This window comes from Montipora foliosa, chromosome 3 (genome assembly GCF_036669935.1).
Source record: "Montipora foliosa isolate CH-2021 chromosome 3, ASM3666993v2, whole genome shotgun sequence".
NCBI lineage: Eukaryota > Metazoa > Cnidaria > Anthozoa > Scleractinia > Acroporidae > Montipora > Montipora foliosa.
This window is the reverse complement of record NC_090871.1, coordinates 18,329,687-18,349,686: the sequence shown is the minus strand read 5'-3', so window position 1 is coordinate 18,349,686 and position 20,000 is coordinate 18,329,687. Positions and strand designations below refer to the sequence as shown.

The 20,000-nt window shown below is 38.3% G+C and overlaps 3 protein-coding genes and 2 pseudogenes across 7 annotated transcripts in view; 3 read left to right on the top strand and 2 right to left on the bottom strand.

Moving 5' to 3' along the window:
• Nucleotides 1-10,610, top strand: part of LOC137996972 (eukaryotic translation initiation factor 1A-like) — a 14,965-nt gene extending 4,355 nt beyond the window's left edge. Inside the window, exons 5-7 of the mRNA XM_068842637.1 lie at nt 7,144-7,225; nt 7,527-7,630; nt 9,466-10,610. Of these exons, the coding sequence (XP_068698738.1) occupies nt 7,144-7,225; nt 7,527-7,630; nt 9,466-9,471 (192 nt within the window). The 3' untranslated portion in view covers nt 9,472-10,610. The remainder of the gene's footprint in view (nt 1-7,143; nt 7,226-7,526; nt 7,631-9,465) is intronic.
• The window catches only part of LOC137996969 (glycoprotein endo-alpha-1,2-mannosidase-like), a 20,553-nt gene extending 3,841 nt beyond the window's left edge, over nt 1-16,712 (bottom strand). Inside the window, exons 1-4 of one of the 4 annotated variants that reach the window (XM_068842634.1) lie at nt 15,192-16,712; nt 13,758-13,831; nt 7,916-8,382; nt 7,052-7,114 (exon numbers count right to left, since the gene is read on the bottom strand). In XM_068842634.1, the coding sequence (XP_068698735.1) occupies nt 13,828-13,831; nt 15,192-16,597 (1,410 nt within the window). In that variant the 5' untranslated portion in view covers nt 16,598-16,712 and the 3' untranslated portion in view covers nt 7,052-7,114; nt 7,916-8,382; nt 13,758-13,827. Of the gene's footprint in view, nt 1-6,155; nt 7,115-7,639; nt 8,383-13,757; nt 13,832-15,191 lie in introns of those variants that run through there. The other 3 variants (XM_068842633.1, XM_068842635.1, XM_068842632.1) reach the window with 3 other exon arrangements.
• Nucleotides 1,313-2,910, top strand: LOC137994152 (uncharacterized; annotated as a pseudogene).
• Nucleotides 3,954-6,058, bottom strand: LOC137996968 (uncharacterized; annotated as a pseudogene).
• A 25-nt stretch (nt 16,713-16,737) lies between the features above and the next one.
• Nucleotides 16,738-20,000, top strand: part of LOC137996965 (trafficking protein particle complex subunit 10-like) — a 47,170-nt gene continuing 43,907 nt past the window's right edge. The window contains exons 1-3 of one of the 2 annotated variants that reach the window (XM_068842629.1): nt 16,738-16,891; nt 19,021-19,102; nt 19,550-19,706. In XM_068842629.1, the coding sequence (XP_068698730.1) occupies nt 16,867-16,891; nt 19,021-19,102; nt 19,550-19,706 (264 nt within the window). In that variant the 5' untranslated portion in view covers nt 16,738-16,866. The remainder of the gene's footprint in view (nt 16,892-19,020; nt 19,103-19,549; nt 19,707-20,000) is intronic. The other variant, XM_068842627.1, reaches the window with a different exon arrangement.

The window sequence follows — 20,000 nt, the reverse complement described above, 5'->3', positions numbered from 1 at the left end:
TTGCTTGGATTTAACGATCTTGGATGTTCGGTGACCCCTACTTTTCTTTTCAGAAACAGATTTTATTTACAATTGTCTCCACATGGTCCAAAATTGAACAAAAAATCAATGTAGGAAGTTAAAAAAATTTCAAGATTTCTGTCCTTGGGACATGGAATCCTGCCTTCTTGCGGCTGCAAGGCGCATGAAACTATGGTCGCTAAATGCGAAGTTGTTCTTTAAGGAACCTCAGCAGTTAACTAAATTCACTTGATGGCTCCACTTAAACAAAGTTTGGTAGAAAACATTTCACTTCAAAGATGTAATTGCAATATTTTTGGGCTTACAGACACTGTGGCCTTATTCGCTAAAGGAGCCGGATTTTTCAGGTTTAGGGTGTTCTCTCCAAAACGGAGTCCGTGTTACCCCTCATTTTTTTTACATTTCTGACATCACTAACTCATCATCTTTCAATAGTAAAATTTGCAGAAAAAAATCAATGTTAGAAAATTTTTACGCGAACGTCCTTAAATCAGCTGAAGTACTAGGCATTACACTAAGAGATGATCTAAAGTGGAATGATCATGTGGATAATATCACCACGAAAGCATCTCAGCATATTTTTTTGCTCAAAGAACGTAAGCGTGCCGGTATTGACCGTGTATCTCCCATACAATTTTACTATGCATGTATACACTCTGTCTTAGAATATGCCTCGCAAGCATTTCATGCTAGTCTGCTGGGCTATTTGTTTGATCAGATTGAAAGGGTACAGAAGCGAGCCCTAAGGTTGTGTATCCAGAACTTTCGTATAGAGAAGCGCTAGCAGACGTCAATTTGATGTCATTTTTTGAAAGGCAAGAACACTTGTGTATCACTCTTAGACTATCTAATCAGGTTTACAGGAGTGATGACCAGCATAAACTGGCTGGACTGTTACCTGCATGCAACAACCCACAATACAGTGGGACCAAAAGGTTTCAGAATTCTTTTCTAATGCATTTCTCAAATAAGCAATAAATGTAAATAACATGATAATATTATAGTATGAATTATTAGCTTATTTTAGAAATGTTATAGACCGTATTCATAAATGGCGGCCGCGCGGAACAGCCTGGTTTCGAATACATGAGAACGAGGCTTGGTAGGCCAGCTAAAACTTACAGTGCACTTAGATTTGTATTATATTAAAGTTTCGAGGCGATAAATGTTTTGCGAAAATATCCTGAAATCTTTATTTCTTGAAGGATAGTAGCGGAAAAGATTCTATTAGTTTCTGTAGGGGATAACTTTGGTCGACAGGCCCTTTTTCTCCTTGGAGATCGGTTGAGAGATGCCAACACATTGTTGCGTTCCGCTCTGCACGAAGAAGGATAAGCGAGACCAAGATACGGGCGAAAAAGTTTCCTTCTTTCGTTTGGCAGATGATGTAAACCTAAGAAAACAGTGGCTCCATGCTATACGAAGAGATGTGGGGCTGAATTTTTCTATAACGGAAGGAACCAGAGTTTGTTCGAGGCATTTTAAGGCTGAAGATTTAAAGAGGAGTCTTAACAACAAGGTTAGGCCCAAACCAGGAGCTGTGCCAAGTATCTTTGTGTGGAAGCGAAGTTCTCCTCGCAAACGACCACCACCAACTCCACGCTTCACGGCTACAACTGTGGCAAAGAATTTAGAGTCAGAATTTAGCGAGGTTAGGCATTCAGTGAACGAAAGCAGGGAAGCTGTGTGCAACAATTCATCCCAAACAAATATGGGTGGCGCCATGTCTGTTCCGAAACAGTGGAAATAGAGACACCGGACCGAGAATCTAACTCTGATTTTCTTGAGAAATCTGAGAAAGATTTATTAATATCTGAGCTGCAAGAGAAACTATCCGCACTTCACGTGAAAAATGAAGATCTAGAGGACTTGGTTTTGAAATTGAAAAAGAAAGTTGCTGATCTGGAGCAGAAATATGAGCAACTCGAGGCGCAGTCAAATGACTCGCTCGTAGCATTTTATACTGGATTTCCTAACTATCAGACCATGATGGCCCTGTACGACTATTTAGATCCTGGCGCCGGGGAAGAAAACATCAAGTACTGGTTGTCCGGAAAAGATATTGCTGGCAGTGCAAAGGCTGTGAAACAAGGGCGACCAAGGTCTATAAAACCAGTAGACAAGTTTTTTTTGTCAGTGTGTAGGCTAAGACAAGGTTTTGCTGAATTACATTTAGCTCATCTTTTTAATGTTTCTCAGCCAACTGTAAGCTGCGTTTTCATTTCTTGGATTAACTATATGTATATGAAACTTGGCCATATAAATATTTGGCCTTCCAGAAAACTAGTAGACGAGACAGTGCCTCAGGACTTTAAGGCAAAGTATCCAAGCACAAGGGTCATCATTGACTGTACGGAGGTGCGATGTGAAATGCCTAGTAGCCTTCTTCTAAATAGTGAATTGTTTAGCTCGTATAAACACCATACCACTTTAAAGGCACTGGTGGGAATTTCTCCAAAAGGGTTTTTTACATTTTATTGGGCAACTTTACACTGGGAGCATATCTGACAGGGAAATAGTAGAGCGAAGTGGATTCTTGAAACTTCCCTTTTCAAATGGGGACTCTGTAATGGCAGATAAGGGCTTTACTATTGAAGACATTCTTCCCCTTGGTGTTTCCTTAAATATTCCTCCTTTCCTGGGAATGTCTGATCAGATGTCAGCTGAAGATGTGATTGCAATACAGGAAATTGCTAGCTTAAGAATCCATGTTGTGAGGGCTATCAATAAGTTGAAGAATTTTCTGATATTTGATGGGGCAATTCCATTGAGCCTCTTTGGGGTAGTGAATCAAATGTGGTGTGTGTGTGCCATTTTGTGCAACATGCAGGACCCCATCATCAGTGCGTAACCCTTTCACTCACAAGATCGGATTAGTAATTCTCCTTTCTAGCTGCTAGACATACCCTTTTATATTACTTGAGAGAATTTAAGTTTGATCAAAATAACACCATCTGAGTGATACGTTTATTCATTCTCATCACCTGGCTGCTGAATAGTGAATTGATATTATAAGGAGAAGTTACATACTAATCACTTCTGGGAGTGAAAAGGTTAAATTGATCTTGATTTCATTGTGACAAGTAAATTTTCTGGTTAAAATGCCAACCAGGCAGGGGATAGAGATGAATACATGTAAAATATTTCAACTGAAAACAGTAAAGGAAAATATTATATTCTACATACAAACAGATCAAAATTTAACCACAACAATGTACCCAAAATTAACGTATAAATTTGCAAGATGCGTAAATCAGTCTCCTTTGTGTGTATCCTTTTCTAAAGAGATGTTATGAAGAAAAATATGGTGCTCAGTTGAACAATTTTTGTTTTGTTTTTTGTAACCTGTCCTAACAAATGATTGTATGCAAATTTTAACTGGAATCATTCTTGTCAGAGTTCCCACAATTCCAGTTTTGATTCTATGTACACAATGTAAATGACAATTCTTTGACTTTGTTAGTTCAGGCTAAGGTCTTTATGTAAGCTATTATATTGAAAATTGAAAAATAAGGTTCTTATCATTGTTTTCAAAAGGATTACACAATATACTTCTTATCATATTTACATGAAATTATGTAACTTCAACTCTCCTCAACTTTTAAAGCTTCAATATAATCACAGAAATTCTCCTCACCACTGTAGGTTCCCTACATGTGTTGTAGTTGTCAGTTGTGAGAGGTTCTTTGAAAAACCAAGCCAATTAATTTTGTCTTTGATGATCAATCCCTTTATTCTCATGATTTGGGCTTGTTTAAGTATTACACTGCCAGGAGAAAATAGATGGTGATCACTACATGTATGTTGAAGCTTTAAAGGCTTCACTGGTTCATAATAATTATTTTTGACCAAGCAGTAAGCTAAACCTACAATTATGTACATGTATATAAATAAAAGGCACTTGCAGTGCCTAGCATTTGTTTACATAATGACTGATTAGCATTTTGCAAATTCACTAGCCGCAGTTTTTATAAAATAGGTAAAGAAATAGGTTTCAAGCTTTTGTTTCAGAGTTGCCCAGTAGGTGGCGTCAAAAGGGATTCTCTCCACTGAAATTCCCTTCTTTGTGTAGACAATGAAGTCACACCATGAGGCTCCACCAGCACCCATCTGGCCTTGCACTTGAGTGTAATAGGAATGATTCCTTTTAAGTCCGCATTGTCCATTAACAGCCTCACAAAAAAAGGTTTGGATCCTGACATGCTTCCAGTGGAGTGACTTGATACTTTGTCTCTGGACACTTCACTTCAGCAAGTCCAAAATGATTTCGACAGCCAAAATCAACAACTCTGCCATCTGGTGAGGCTCCAAGAAATGGCATATCCAAACAAACAACAAAACCACTCTTGAGAACCTTTACCGGGGTCTTTCGGGTAAACATAATTTTCTCATATTGTTCAATGGCAATGGGTTCATTTTTAATACCGTGCTCGACATACCTTGAGGTGAACGGCTTCGGATTGATGAGGTCAGCTGCAAATTTTTCATGATTCCTTTGCCTTTTTGAGATTAAGTCAAACTTTGAAGCAGTAAATCTAAATTTACGTTCCCTCTTCCACTGCTCAGATGATGACTGGTCTCTTGTGGCTTCCTCAATATTGTTTATCATGGCCTCATCCACAACAAGGGAACTAACAAGTGCTTTTTCAGCAACATCTAAGTTGTTAGGCAAAACAAAATCACTGCGCGAGTCCAGAGGAAACCTGGGATAGGTAAGTTCAGTGTCTGCGCTGACATCTTCTCTTGGCATTGATGAAATATCCACAGTAGCCACGAAGTTCGCCTCAGTGTGACTCAACTGATAACTACAGAATGACCCAATCTGGCTTTCTCCAAATTTGGTTTCCACACAACTGTTAATGGAAGAATCATCTCTTTCCATTAGTGCTAAGCCCATTTGGGGGTTTATTTGCTTTAGGGCCTTTTTAAATTTCATTTCGGCCTCAACATCATGTTGGGGATTAGTTCTTGCAAGATAAAAGAGACATTTCACTCCCTCTCTGCTCTTAGTTTCATCAAGTTTAGTTTTGGAAATGGTGACTTCCATTACCGGTTGGGCAGATATTTTGTCACCACGACCCTTTTTGTGCCACTTTTGGAGCTGGGAAGTGCATGCAAGATCCGGCTGCTCATCAGCATCCTGGCATAAATCATCGGTTGATTTACTGTCAAATAAACTAAACTTGCATGCTTTAAACATCAATGCCAGAACATGGTTACAGTAACCAACTTTGCCAGCTTTACATGAACAGGTGGCTTGAATGACTTGGCCTGACACAATACACATAGCAAAACGAAGAGCATGGGGGGCCTCAGTCTTCTTGAAACTGTGATAGCACTTTGCCTTGAAATAAAAGAACCTTTGATCACTGTTTGCCTCAATCTCCTTCAAGTACTCGTCCTCCAGAAAGGTTTTAGCTTTCCTTAAATTGGTCGGAATTGAATGATGCTCAGCATTTGCAACTCTTTTTCCAGAATTTGCCACGTGCTGGTTCATTTCAGCTCTTGTGAAAGAAGGCATCCTTTCAAGCGACTTCCCCCAGCCATCGTTCGGATATTTCACACTTGACGAAGGAGCGGTGTTCGAGACCCTTGCCTTTCTTTTCGTGTAGATTTCATCAGGATCAGGATCCATCACCATCTTATCTCTTCCACTTTTAATATACTCGTCGACACTGCAAAGAAGTCGATAAGGAATTCTAAATTTTACAGAAACAAAATCATATGTGCCTGATCTCTGAAAGCAAATCTGTACAACAAAGCTGCCAGCATGTTGCTTACCGCTTTATAAGCTGTGCCTTCGTCTTAAGTCTCTTTAGTGAATCGCCACGGCATCGCAACCAAAACTTGAGTTCTTCATTCTTTAGTGAAGAAGGGTTTCTTCCAGCCAAAGCAGCTCCCGGAATATCGTCTTCGGTAAGAATAACCGCGTCTGAATCTCGACTTGTAGAGGCCATTTCATCCCTTGATTTCACCCCTGGCGTACCAAGCCTACAGAGACTAATAGAATCATTTCCGCTACTATCCTTCAAGAAATAAAGATTTCAGGATATTTTTGCGTAACATTTATCGCCTCGAAACTTTAATATAATACAAATTTAAGTGCGCTCCAAGTTTTAGCTGGCCTACCAAGCCTCGTTCTCATGTATTCGAAACCAGGCTGTTCTGCGTGGCCGCCATTTATGAATACGATCTATAACTATATTAAGTATTTTTAAATGATGTATTTTCATAACACATGTAATTCAGCTGTAAGGCTGTGAGTTATGTTTTTAATAAATGATTTATCTATATCTATCTATCTCTCTATCTAGGCAAATAGCCGAACTGTGTATTTCATATCTTGGTTGTGATTAAAGGAATTTAATTTTAATTTTTACCAGTTGCCTAAAATGGTAATGGTGGTTGTAATGGATTGATATATCGCACATATCCCATGCAATCTCATGATGGTTTATAATTCTCTGAGAGATAGACCATCAAGACTGAAGGTCTACTCCCCACCTCCTCACAAACAGTGTGTCCTTTCATGTCCCACAGTGTTGATTGACAGGAAGCGTGGTGAAACAGGGCCTATGGTTTATATTCCTTATTCAAGAAGACTTGAAAGTCTAACCACTTGCAGATAAAATTACAAAGGCAGCACTTTCTTCTCAGTTACTTTTAAGCCCCCGAGAGTTGGTCCAACTGGGGTTTTAAACCCGTGTGATCTCCCTCGTGAAAGTCTGATGCTCAACAAACTGAGCCACTGGTCATTAGATAGGTGCAAAAAGAAAACACAGGAACAATATCTGGTGACAAGGGGTGATTTTTCAGAGATTATTGATATCCAAGAAACCCCTTAACTTCACAACACATTGATAAACCAGGGAGAATTTTAGGGAAAAAAATCAGCATTTAACCCATCGACTCCACCTCCCATTGAAGAGTAAAATCGTCTGGTGTTAGACAGAGTAACATATATTAAAGCTTCACTCCTAGGAGTCAATGGGTTAATGTTTTTGCACAATTGAATGACCATTGAACATACCATTTTGCTTCAGTGCTTTGGATCTCTGCTTAGCGGGATAGATTGAAATCTTCAGCCCAGCTTCTGAAATGTTATTATTTTGAAATTTGTAGGATGGCAAAGCAGATGTCATTTTGCGCTACAATCCTGATGAAGCTAGAAGCTTGAAAGCTTATGGTGAATTACCAGAATCAGGTATTCTGTTCTACATACCTAATACCATGTGCTGATTTTATTACAGTTAGATTACTTTTTTGAAAGTAGCAACATTATTGGAGTTTAAGTAGTGATGTATTATTGACTGTAATCTGCCACATGCATTTTGGCATTGAACAGTTACACTGCAAATGAATTTTTTTTGTCTTTGTTTTTTTTTTTCACTCAAACGGTATCAAGAAATTCATGGATAAGACCTTACATTAGTTGCATTGCAACTTATTTAATCTATTGTAGAGTTTGTGAGGTTGACATAATTTATTCTGTTTTCATTCGACAGTCAAGGTCAATGACACTGTCATATTTGGAGGTGATGGTGAAGAAGATGAAATCCAATTTGATGATTTAGAAGATGATGGAGAAGAAGAAGCTGACATTGACGCAGTATGAGTTTCATTTTTGTTATTTTAATTATTGTCATTATGTTCTCATTAGGACCCCTCCCATCTGCATGAATGAAGAATTTGGAGGACTCTCTTTATATAAACTTTCATGGGCCCATTGACCCATTAACGACCTCTCCAATAAGTGACCACAACCTTTTTTGTAGATTGCTCAATAGAACTCTGCCTTTAAAAGTTTTAAAATCCATCTTAATGACAGTCAGAGTCTTAACTCATATAAGTAAACACTTTGGTAAAGCAACATTAAATTTTTGTCAGGACTTACAGTTTGCTTGTAAATGCTCAAGGAGATTCTCACACTAAAGCAGGGTGTTTGCCATCTTTAGAAAGTAGAGTTGTGTAATAAAAGCTATCGTAAGCAGGGCTTGACACTAACTTTCGACACCTTGTTTCACTTTGGAGAGTAGGTTTCCAAATTTACTTTCCACCTCAAAATTTCACTTTCCAAAATGGATTACATTATTAAATTCTTACCGCACAAATAAATGTTTCTTGGTACTGTCACTGGTGTGTTATTTGATGTAATCCAGACACCCATTTTTCAATAATTAAAAATTGAAATTAGGTCGTCTTGACCATAAACCACCAGCCCACCACGTTTTCAGTCCTGGTTGAGGATCCAAGCCATTGATCACAGGGCCCTTTGATATGAATCCTTATGAGGCAGTCAAGAATGTCACCAATCTGTAGCATTTTTTCTTCGGTTTGGCTTTCATTTTCTATCTTCACCACCTGAATTCCACATAAATCCAAAACAAAAAAGATCATCTTTGAAAATTTCAGTGTCGCACGTTCAGTTACCACGTGCAATTTTTTCATGTGATTATCGTACCCAGACTTCCTCAGGCAGGAGCTCTTCATTATGGCCGAAAATGAGGTGATCATGGCAAACGTTTACTTATCACTTAATGTTTAGGGGTTGCAGCTTGCTTGTTGTATTTGCATACATTCGGCCTAAGGCCTTTTAAAAAAAAAAATCAGTTTTCCATCAGAGTCAAAAATATGCTTTCCAAATTGGGTGAGTATTCTGGTTCATTTCTATTTCTTTACTCTCCAAGTGTTGAATTTACTCTCCAATGGGAAATGGGTGAGTGGTAATGTGGAGCCCTGATAAGCATCTGGTGTTGCTGTTTATCCTCTGCATTAGTCTTCCTGCATCTTCTCAAGTCTCTTACAGTGTACTATCAAATAGCACGAAGCATTTACAAGTATGCTTTTAGTTCAAATCCAGCACCAACTACAGTATTAGCAACGTACTGTCTTTGTTGGTCGCCAAGTCAACTCAATCCTTTTTCTACAGACTTAACTGATTAGAGTGTAATGTGAAGTGCTAAGTTTCTACCCCATATGAACAATGTGAGTTTTAGCCCTACTGATGGAGATGGGCCCACACAAGGACAGAGAACTTAGCACTTCACATTACACTCTAATCAGTTAAGCCTGTTCAAATATAAGTGCTACACGGCCAATGTTTGCCAAAACATAATCTTTCCTTGTAATCCACTTTCTGCCTTGTTTGGTTTTTTTATGCTACTGTGTTATTAAATTTGAGTTGCTCATTGTATTTTCTCATCAACACTAATCTTTAATAATTTATTATCATCACTGAGATTAAACCCATTGACGTCCAAACCGGCTGAAACCGGCCAGACTTAGTATTTTACTCTTTCTAACGCCAGACGATTTTACTCATCAGTGGGGAGTCCCTGGGAGTCAATGGGTTAAGCACTCACTGAAAAAATATGTCCCCATTATAGAAAGGTGATTTACTGTTGGGTGAAATTAACATCTTTAATCATTGTTTCTTCTCTCCAGATATGAAGTTGCAATGCAACCAGAAGAAAGGAGAGAGAGACTTGCTGCTCACATTTTATCTGGATTTAAGGAAGATTTCTTCTTTGATATGAGTTGTTCTGTCAGGATCAATATTATTTTGACAACCTTAATATTTGCTTCACAAAAAGGACTTTCTGCAGGCACGAAACACCTATTTACAAGAAAAATAATCTCAGACAATTTTCAGATTGTAACTGCAGCTTAATTATACACTGCTTGTGTTATAATAGACTAAAAATTAATCTCACAATAATAATAATGATAATAATAATAATAATAATAATAATAATAATAATAATAATTATTATTATTATTATTATTATTATTGTGAGATGAAATCAGGTTTTTAAAAATAATATTATTTCCAAGATGTGTATGGTATAGCTGGTCAAGTTAGGTAATGACTTATATATATTTTATGGTTTTGTGCTAAACCAATGTTAAGTGTTGGCCAAGCTCAGTGAGGTGAAAAGTGCAAGACCATGACTGTACTGTGCTATTTTTCAAATTTATCAACTGTTTAAATTATATAGGTACGGTCTTTGCATGCTAAGGATGTGAATGAGGAATCAGATAGTTTTTCATGATAAACAGACACAGCGTTAACTTAACTCACTCTTCCCTTACATGTACTGTGCTATTTTTCAAATTTATCAAGTGTTTATAGGTACGGTCTTGGCATGCTAAGGATTTGAATGAGGAACCAGGTAGTTTTTCCATGATAAACAGACACACAACACCAACTTAACCCACTCATCCCTGAAGCGACCGCCATTGATGAGTAAACTTGTCTGGCGTTAGACAGATTGAAATCTCACTCTCAGGACTGAAGAGGTTGACAATGATAATATTATTCATCAACATACCAAATTTGTCAGTGAAAGAAATGTAGGAATTGCTGAGCATTACAAAGTGAAATTGGTTTTGCTTATCATCATTACAACACTATTATGATAATTCTTGCTATCATTACCATTATTCTTATCAGTATCACTTTACTATTATTAACATTATTAATGGTCTAGAGGGATGTGTGTGCTTTATTTCAACTGTTGTCGACACTTTCTGGCAAAGTTCACTGTAACTTAAACAAAACTGCTGAATAAAACTATAATGAAACCAAACTGAAACTGATGTGATATTACTTTAACAGAAGATTAATTAAGACTGCTGAATCATCAAATGCAACCATGTAGTCAATCTTCACTCTGAAGGCAACTAGTTTTAGTATGAAAAGCATGCAAACCTTTGCTAAAATGATTTTGGAAATTCAATATACGGTATTTGAACTGTGGAATGGACATAATAGGAAAGGTCATTGTTGTTACTGGTAGGTGTTCGACTTAAGCAGTTGCAAGAAAGGCTGATTTAATTTACCTTCTATGGGGAATAACTTGAACTTGAAATTGACCAGCTCTTAGCTGGTGTGATAGCTTAGTTGGTAGAGCAGTGCAGCACAATTGCATGGTCATGGGCTTGAATCCCAGGCAAGTTAACCTCCGTAGCAAGCACTAAAAGGGGAGGGAATGAGTGAGGCAGAGGGAGTGCTGAAATGGAAGCGGGGGAGGAGTCCCCTTCCATTTCATCGCTCCCACTGCCCCCTCTCCTTTTAGCTCTTGCAACACAGACTACACTCAAGCCTGGATTTTTCAGGCTTGCTTGCAACTGGTTATGTTGCCTATTTTACTGTGACGAATTTTGTAACTTTCATTTCATGTCCATTCTGTAGTTCAATTAAATTTCATATATTTTCATACATATCATTTCGTTCGCCTCTTTACAGAATATAAATTGAACCACTCCCGGCTGGCTTCATAGCTGAGTTGGTAGAGACCATTCAACTCTGGATTCTTCAGTGTGGCTCACGAATGCTTGAGTTGGTTATCTAGCTATGATCTGTCATTTTGACATCACAAATCCTGGGTAGTTTCTTGGGGTTTCATACAACTTTATTCAGGAGTTCTTTGCTCTGGGTTTCATCCACTTACATCACACAATTCAGAATGCTATCCACACACTACAGTGGGTGCTTTTTTCCAATGGATTGAGATATCTGGCCTTCTGATTAGAAATTTTATAGTGTTAAGAAAACAAAGAAGTCGCTGCTTGTCTTATTGTGTATTGTGATACTCAAAATGTGAGATCCTATTCAATCATCTCAAGAGAAAACGTACTTATTTTGGTGGTAGTTTTTTCATTTAACAGTTTGCCATTATGTGGTGTGGTTCTAACAGATATTAAAAGCCCAAAGGGAGCTGGATCCAGGATAGTGACATTGTTTACTCACTAGCTTAAAAATGCAGTGTGTGAATGTGGCTTAATTAACAATCTGAAAGCCAAAAACTGTCGTGCTGCATACTAAATTAAGCTGCATTCACACACTACTTTTAAGCTAGTGAGTAAATGATGTCACTTGCTCCTCGATCTTGATCACTGAAAGCTTATCAGTCGGACGAGCACCAAGTAGTGGTGGGCCGTTAAATGAAAAGGGAGGAGTTAAATAAACAGTCTTCGTCTTGAAATTACTACAAAAAAATTTCTTCTGTTGAGCCTTCAACGCAATTACTTTCGAAATGTGAAGGAAAACGTGAACACACTTTTTTCATTGTAGTAGCACTTTAAGAGAACTAATTATTAAGATCATGTTTGCATCGTTCATAACTCCCCCAAAAAATCTCAATCTGAAGTTTTCTGACAAACTGTAAGTTTTAATTATCGCTAGAGATAAGATTGACCTTAGGAATAGTTGTGGATTGGCTCATGCAAGCCTGCTATTGGCCACTTCAGAAAATACCACAATACTCTGTTTGTCCCCACAGATTTTTTCCAGTTTCTCTTGGGACTCACAATAATTGTCCCAAGAGGAAACAAACAGTGCTTATGCAAAATTTGGGTGGACAAACAAAGAGTATTATGGTATTTTCCGAAGTGGCCTATAGATTGAGCACTTTCATTTGCAAAAGACCATTTTGCAGTTCTGTGCTCAGTTATCAGGCCTTTGAATAAAAGTGAGGTTGGAGTAGACCTTGCTTGATACAAACCTCATTGCTTTTCTTATGTAAATGATTTTGTTGTAATGCTATTGAGTTCCTATTCCATATTAAGGAAAGCAGCAAGGCTTGTATCAAAACATGGTCAACTTCAGCCTTGCTTTTATTCAAAGACCTGGTAACTGGGCACAGAACGTTAAAATGGTCTATTCAAAAGGGTGAAAGCCAACTTATGATATGAGCATAATGCTGAGGATGTCCCATAATAATAAACCCCATCAAATCTCAATAAAAGTTCAAATATATGTTAGTAATTATTAGAATTCTGTAAATTGTCTCTTTTACACCTGAACTTTCCTCCATTTTTGTCAAGTAACATTGTCTGGTGCTGGAGTTAACTCTGTAAGTGGCACTCTGTGTATCCTAGGGGTGGGAGAGGTCTGAGTGGATGAAGATGTTGTTGTAAAGTGACTATTCTGGAAATTTGTATAGGCAATCCCATGATTTTGAGTGTAATTTGGAATAAACAAGCACAAGTGAATTTTTTCAAAGATGCACAAAATTTCACAACCCCATGGGCCAAGTGCAATTTGTAGTCTTTGAAAAAATTTACAAGTGCTTATTTATTCCAACATTTTTACAAGAAAAATTATGTGATTACTTAATAGTATACCAGTACATGAAAAATTCAAGATGGTTTAAGCAGAAGCAACGCACAAGTATCACACAATCACTGAAAACTTGCACAATGAGATGTGCCATCCAGTGATTGGCTTGGCTATCAATGCAACAATTTTATCTTATTGCACTATTTCAACTTTCTGCACTCTGTTTGGGATTAATAATCTGATGTGCTCTCAGCCAATCAATGCACTGAAATTTTTTGTGTATACTTAACAAATAGATTCCATGTTGCCGTGCGTCTGTTCAGTGATAGATCACAGATGACGTCAAAATGAGGTAAGAACAAAAAAGTGGGACACGAGGCGATAGCCGAGTGTGTCACTGATGTTCTTACCACATTTTTACCACAGTCTTCTGTGATTTATTACTGAACAGATGCACGGCAACATGGAATCTATTTGTTTTATATAGTAAAAAGTAAGCTCTATTCGCATAAAAGCTGATGGTGATGTCAATCATGCATCTGTCCTCCAATAGATCATAGGTACAGTGTAAGAACCAATCAAAATGTGAGACTAACTTGGGTTATTATATAATATTAAATACATAATGATATTAACCTAGTACAATGTCACGTTTCTTGTAACAATGACTCACCATTGTGATTATCCATGCATATCTCCTACCATTCTTTCCATCCACTGAATGACAATTGATGAGGATGGTGTCACCTAAAAGAAAGATGAAAATTTAATCTTTCTTTTAGGTATCACAATTTCAAGGAAACAGTCGATGTTTCCTTCCTTGGTTTGTATCCTGTGTTTAATTTACAGAATGACTGGCTGGACCTATAACTCTTTTTATTATATGGCTTTTGTTTGTAGCCGATATAACGTGCACTCTGATTGGCTAATTGTGACTGAATTGTAGGGCATTATTCTCCCATAATGCCCATGGGTCGATTACGGGCTTGCAAAAACAAAGCAAAAGGTAATTAAAAACCCATATAATAAACTACTTACTAACCTCACTTGCTCGGGACCGTACTGGGGAATATTGGCGCTCGGTCCGTACTGCCACGACGTCGGGCCAATATTCCCCAGTACGGCCCTCACGGTCGGTTAGTAAGAAGTTAGTAATGGCTTGCCTTTGCAAATACTAGTAGGGCTGTTTCTCTCATTGTATCTGTCACAAGTCTTGTCACAGTCACTGCCCGTTATTTGTTATTACAGTATGTGCAATCTCAGCAGCTTCTTTTCAAAAATAATTATGAGTTAATGTGCAAATCGTTTACCTTGCTGATTAATTTTAGAGGTAGATGCAATATGATTGGGAGAGATCTACATGTGAATGAGTTTTTTACAGTAGTGAGGTGTAGGCGAGTCTATGTAAGGAGGTGGTGTGGTGCAGTGGTTAGGGCATTAGATTTGCATGCGGTTTCATCAGGTTCAAACCCTGCAATGACCACCTGACTGTACTTGCCTTTGGTGATCCAGAATTTAAGTCTAAGTACTATACCTTATAATTTTTTTTCTGTTGAGGTTGAATGTTTCAAAAATTATCACAGTGGGGTTTCACTATAAACAAAACCATTTACCATTTTTGTACCATTAACCATACAGATCTCCTGCAGATTGATAGGTGTTCTGTACCATGCTTACAGAATAATCATGCCTGAGCTCGGTTACATTTGACCTGCGTCAGGAGGTATGAAGGTAAACCTGGGGGACAATTTAGGATAGGTGTGTGCCACCAAGGTTCTCAAACCCTGACCCTAGTTTTTCAGTGAGTGATTTTTAATCCATTGACTCCTGGAGGTTCCCCATTGACGAGTAAAATCGTCTGGCCTTAGACAGAGTAAAATCTTAAGTCTGGCCAGTTTAAGGGTGAATGGGTTAACGCCCAAAACCAAAAAATGGCACCCTATTTAAGGGAGTGCTGAAGTGAACTAAGAAATAATAATAATTTGGTTTCTCTTCAGACCGTAATGATTATAATCTCTACCCTGCATAATTTTGTTCCCTGAATCGTGCAAGCAATTCCAAAGGAAAAAAATATGTCAGCAGCCTCTACAAATAAAGACAAACTTACACTTTATTTTTCCTTAAAGTAAATTGAAATACCAACTCTTTGGTTAGCTTTAGATAGAAGTCAGGGGAATGGGGAGAATAATCTTTGTATTCAAAACCAGACAAAGCTTTAGGAACAGCCTTTTCTATTTGTGTTCCTTCATGCCACTCATTAAACGAGGTGATTGATATTATCTGTGTATTTGTTTGTAAAGCTGCTTGCCAGCTGTTTTTGTAATATTCTCCATTATTTCTTTGTCTTGTGTTTTGGTTGTTCCATGGTCTCACCATTGTGTCGATATACCCTGGTCCAACACTTGGAATAAACAAAGTGTTAGTTTGTTCGGCTACAGTTTCAAGATGTGGCCAAAATCTCCAAGTTGATCCATAAGTGAATTTATCCGTCGCAAAGTATGTGTAAAAACCATCAAACCCTCCCACATCAAGGTACTGTCTGTGGTTCATTTCCACCAATAAAGCAATAAATATACAATCATAAGGAGTGTTACGCACAGAATGTGACCCGTCAGGTTTCATCAGCTGTGCCCAAGCGTCTGCTGGAGTTTGATATGAGTCATAAATATACAACATGGGCAAGTACCTGCCATCAACTGTCTTGTATTTGTAAAATGCATCATGTTCACTGTAAGTATCTACGATATATTTTACATCGTCATGGAGAGTTTGATCATTTCTGTCTCTGTATGGCTCAATATGTAGGGTGACTTTCAATTTGTATTCAGCTGCTACTTTTAAAATCAAGGGAACAAGTGCATCACTGGGGATGCCCTCATCGTCTGCTTTTCCAGGAGGGTACCATGAAAGGGCAATCACACCCACCCCTGCAGTTCTCATTTGCCTCATGTGGTCCTTGATAACCTTCAAATCCCTGGAGCTGTAGGTGCCTAGTTGGGGATAAAAATTGGACCCAATATCGTCTGGGGGTGAATGAGAGTGTCGGTTGTAATTCTTAGCCACATTAGGGTCCCAGTGGGGAAGACGTCGATGATTCCAGTGAATGTATTTTCCATCATGTTCAGGATTACCATACCATGCATAATAAAATATATGAACGTTGTAGTTAGGTTCTGGTAAAGAACCGTCATCAGCACCATATTTATCTTGGACATCAAAACGCTCTTCTCCTTGAGCAGTTACTGTAGGTGGCTGGTTGATTTCTGCACCAGCTGTTTTGTTTTTCTTTGCGTCTGTTTCGTGAATTCCTTGTACATGTCCTCCGACTTCAAAACCATGGAACCTTTTAATGATTTCTTCGCGCTCTTGTTTACTGAAAACTCTCAACTTTAGCTCTCTGTTTTCATCTGTAGATGAGATTATTTTCAAAGTTGCAAGGCAACTGAGTAAGAAAATAGCCAGCACGGAAAAATACAAAATCCGGCGTCTTCTGAGGAAACGAAGAGATAACATTCCTGGTTAGATTTTAGGAAAACTTGTAGACCTTGTAGCCTACAGAAAGACAATGCACAATGATTTAAAACATAAAATATGAGAAAGCAGCAAAGATGTGAGGCTTCAACTTTAACCAGTCAGCAGACTCCGATACAGGCGTAGTGTCCTGTGGTTTTCAAGATGGCGGCAGGTGTTTGTGTTTGTGCTCCCCAAACTTTATCCATTTGATGGAATAATGCCCCCGTGATGTCCGAGTTTCACAGTGCCCGATTGTAAATAAGATCACCATGGACTTGAAACCAAAAGTTACTTGTAAGTTTTTTTTAAACTTAACATCTCTTCAGTCTTGTAGCAGTTTGCATAATCCGCCTTGAAGTTGGATTGGGCCATGCCATTTATTAGACGCACCGCCCCTATTGAGCAGAGGGTGTCCTTTAAGAGCTTACCCTCTTAGGATATTGAAGATCAAAGTGCCGACACGTCCCCCCCTTCAGAAAAAGGGGGTTAAGGGGAAAGATTAAAGAAACTGACTGGGTTACCCCATCAGAAATCACCCCCACTTACCCCCTTCCCTCCCCCTGGATTTCCAAGCCCCTCAATAGGTAGGAAGGGAGGGGGGGGGGGGGGGAAGGGGGGTGTGCGCATAATAAATGTAATTGCGAAATTTCATTATCTAGTGTCTCTTCGTTATACACTCCTGCCGAATACCAGGCTACGTATTTGCATATGAGTGAGGTGTATTGTTATAATATACTTCGTTCTTCAGAGAATTCCGATACAAGAACACGATAAAGGCCAACATTCATGTATTCTGCGGTTATTCCTTTTTTTCTGCAAACGTTGCGCGTGTCAGTAAGATCATGGGTAGTGGAAGACTATCCATGGTAAAATAATGCACTTATTTCAGAAAGGCTTCGTTGGGTAATTTACTTTTAGGGGTACCAATAGTATTGTTCTTTTGTAAATTACATGTCTGAAAAAAAAAGTAAATCAATAATGAAAGTAAGTCGAGGTCCTTATCCTCTGAAAGATCTTGGTAGGTTTGGTTATGAGAGAGAGAGATGTGGGGCTGTGTTTGGCTTCTTTTGCAAGGAAAACACGACCGTATTCTCATTTTCTTGCGGAGCACATAAACTGGTCAAACAATAACAAAGTCGTTCTCCATGTGGTTTCTCTTACTGACTGAGAGACTTTTCCAGGAAGCACGAAACTGGGAATGTCGTACTCTGAGAGTTTTTCTCCAGGTACTTTGGTTTACCTCCCACAGCAATATTATTTCATCTGAGCCTGCAGGAAGTATAGCCTTCTAGTAGCGATGGATGTAAGACTTCTTTAACAGATTTCTAGTAAGAATGGCTATCTCCCCTCTGAGAATCTTGCCCTCGGCCATAAAATTCTTGGAGCAGAGTATCCCTCGATATAGCTCAGAATCCATTCCCCATAGTCCAGCTGAGCCCTTTGTTTTAGTGGCTGCATCATAGATCATTTCTTCATTTATCAAGTCAAAAACGCTGGGAGGAATATGATCAATGGGCCTGTACAATAGACTCTTGTTGGCATTATCAGCTGCTTCCGGGTGTTTTTCCTTCAGCCCTTCCAGGACTTCAGGTGGAGACCTGATGAGCTCTCGCTATCCAAAAGTTTAATGGCTGCTGATAATTTCCCTTGCAGAACCAGTTTTGGGAAAACTTTGGTTATGTCCTCAATTGTCCTAGCTAGCTGCCTTCTTCGAGCTTACAAACTTCCCTTGGATAAATTTCACTTCTTTTAGCAAAAGATATAGGTCTCCTTGTCTCCACAGGCTTAACCTGTGTTCTATCGCTGCACTATGCTCCTTACTTTTAGAAGTAGGCTTTTATAGGATCAAAGTTGGCAGCACCATAAAAGCTTTCAAAGCAATGCAATTTAAATCAGAATTAGAATTAAATTGCTTTATCCAGAAAGTCAGCTTTTCTATAAAGTTATTTCTGGCTCTTCCGGATGGTACATTGAAAGTATTTCTCCTAAAATCGGCAATTTCATCATAAATACCATTTAAAACATTACAGAAGCTCTCGTGACTGATATTGCCCCTTGTTTTGTTCTTGATTTCAGAGGAAAAAACCTCGTAATCAGGGAGATTCGGTTGACTTGTGTTCTGAGCTCTCTGTATTGTATTAGGCAATCCAGAGGCAGTAGTTTGATTGACTTCATTAATTTTCTTGCTCGATGAACCACATCAATGCACGGCTCCTGCTGCAATGCAGTCGCTAACGTTTGCAAAACCCGACTTTGGAGAGTTTGCGAAATAAGCATTTACAACTTGCTAGTGACCACTGTTTTGAAAAACAATTTGAGTATTTTCTTAGGAAGTAGACCTGGTCTCTTTCATTCGATTCTGCTTCTACCTTGCTCCTCGTCACTAAGGCGTTGATGTTGTTGTTAAATTGTCATTATAACAGGCTTTGGAAACAAGGATGTTTACAATAGCCTCAATCCAGAACTTGAGAGGAGATTGCCAAGAGAATTTACTGAGTGGAGAAGGTATTTATAAAAAATTAGCATCACAGTAATAATAATAATAACAATAATAATAATAATGATAATAATAATAATAATAATAATAATAATAATAATAATTATAATTATTATTATTATTATTATTATTATTATTATTATTATTATCTTATTAACACGTCCTTCAGTGAATGAACCTTTCGTCCCATTGAAGATTATGGAAAAGATGAAGAACGAAAACTTGTTTATGGTGTCGTGTGTTGTATCCTTGATGTTTGTTACATCATGGTAAAAATATATTTATTCTTTTTGCAGAACTTAATATCAGATAATTTTGTGGTGAAAGTACAATACACTGTACTTGGAACCATGCTACCAGATTTGTATAGAAGGCTCACACTTTTTGCTCCCACTATCTGTGCTGTATCATTCATAACCCTGATGTATTTCAAACTTCTATGTTTTGTGTTGTAGATCTTATGGAAGACCTCCTAAGACTGTCAAGTTGAAAGCACACTTTGTGCATCTTTCCCAAGACATGTTGGTCGATGTTAGTAACCCAGAAACCTACCAGTCTGCATCAAGTCTTCACAGGCAGCCATTTTTTCATATATATTGGACAGACTGTCAGGTACATGTAAAGACACTCTTGCACACAGGATAAAAATCCCAAACAGGAGCAATGGATGGCTCCAGGATTGCACATTAATGAAATAATTGCTGCTGACGTTACGAGGCAGCCATTCTAATCGTGTTCTTTTAAGATGCGCGGATTTCTGGATGTCTCAGTGTTGTGCCCACAGTATTAAGGGAAACGTTCAATGCGCATGGCATGTGATCTGTCTTGCAACCTCTCGGCAGCATTCTACTTACTCATGGTAATACTGGTATCGATATTATTGTTTGTGCTTTTGTACTTGATAAG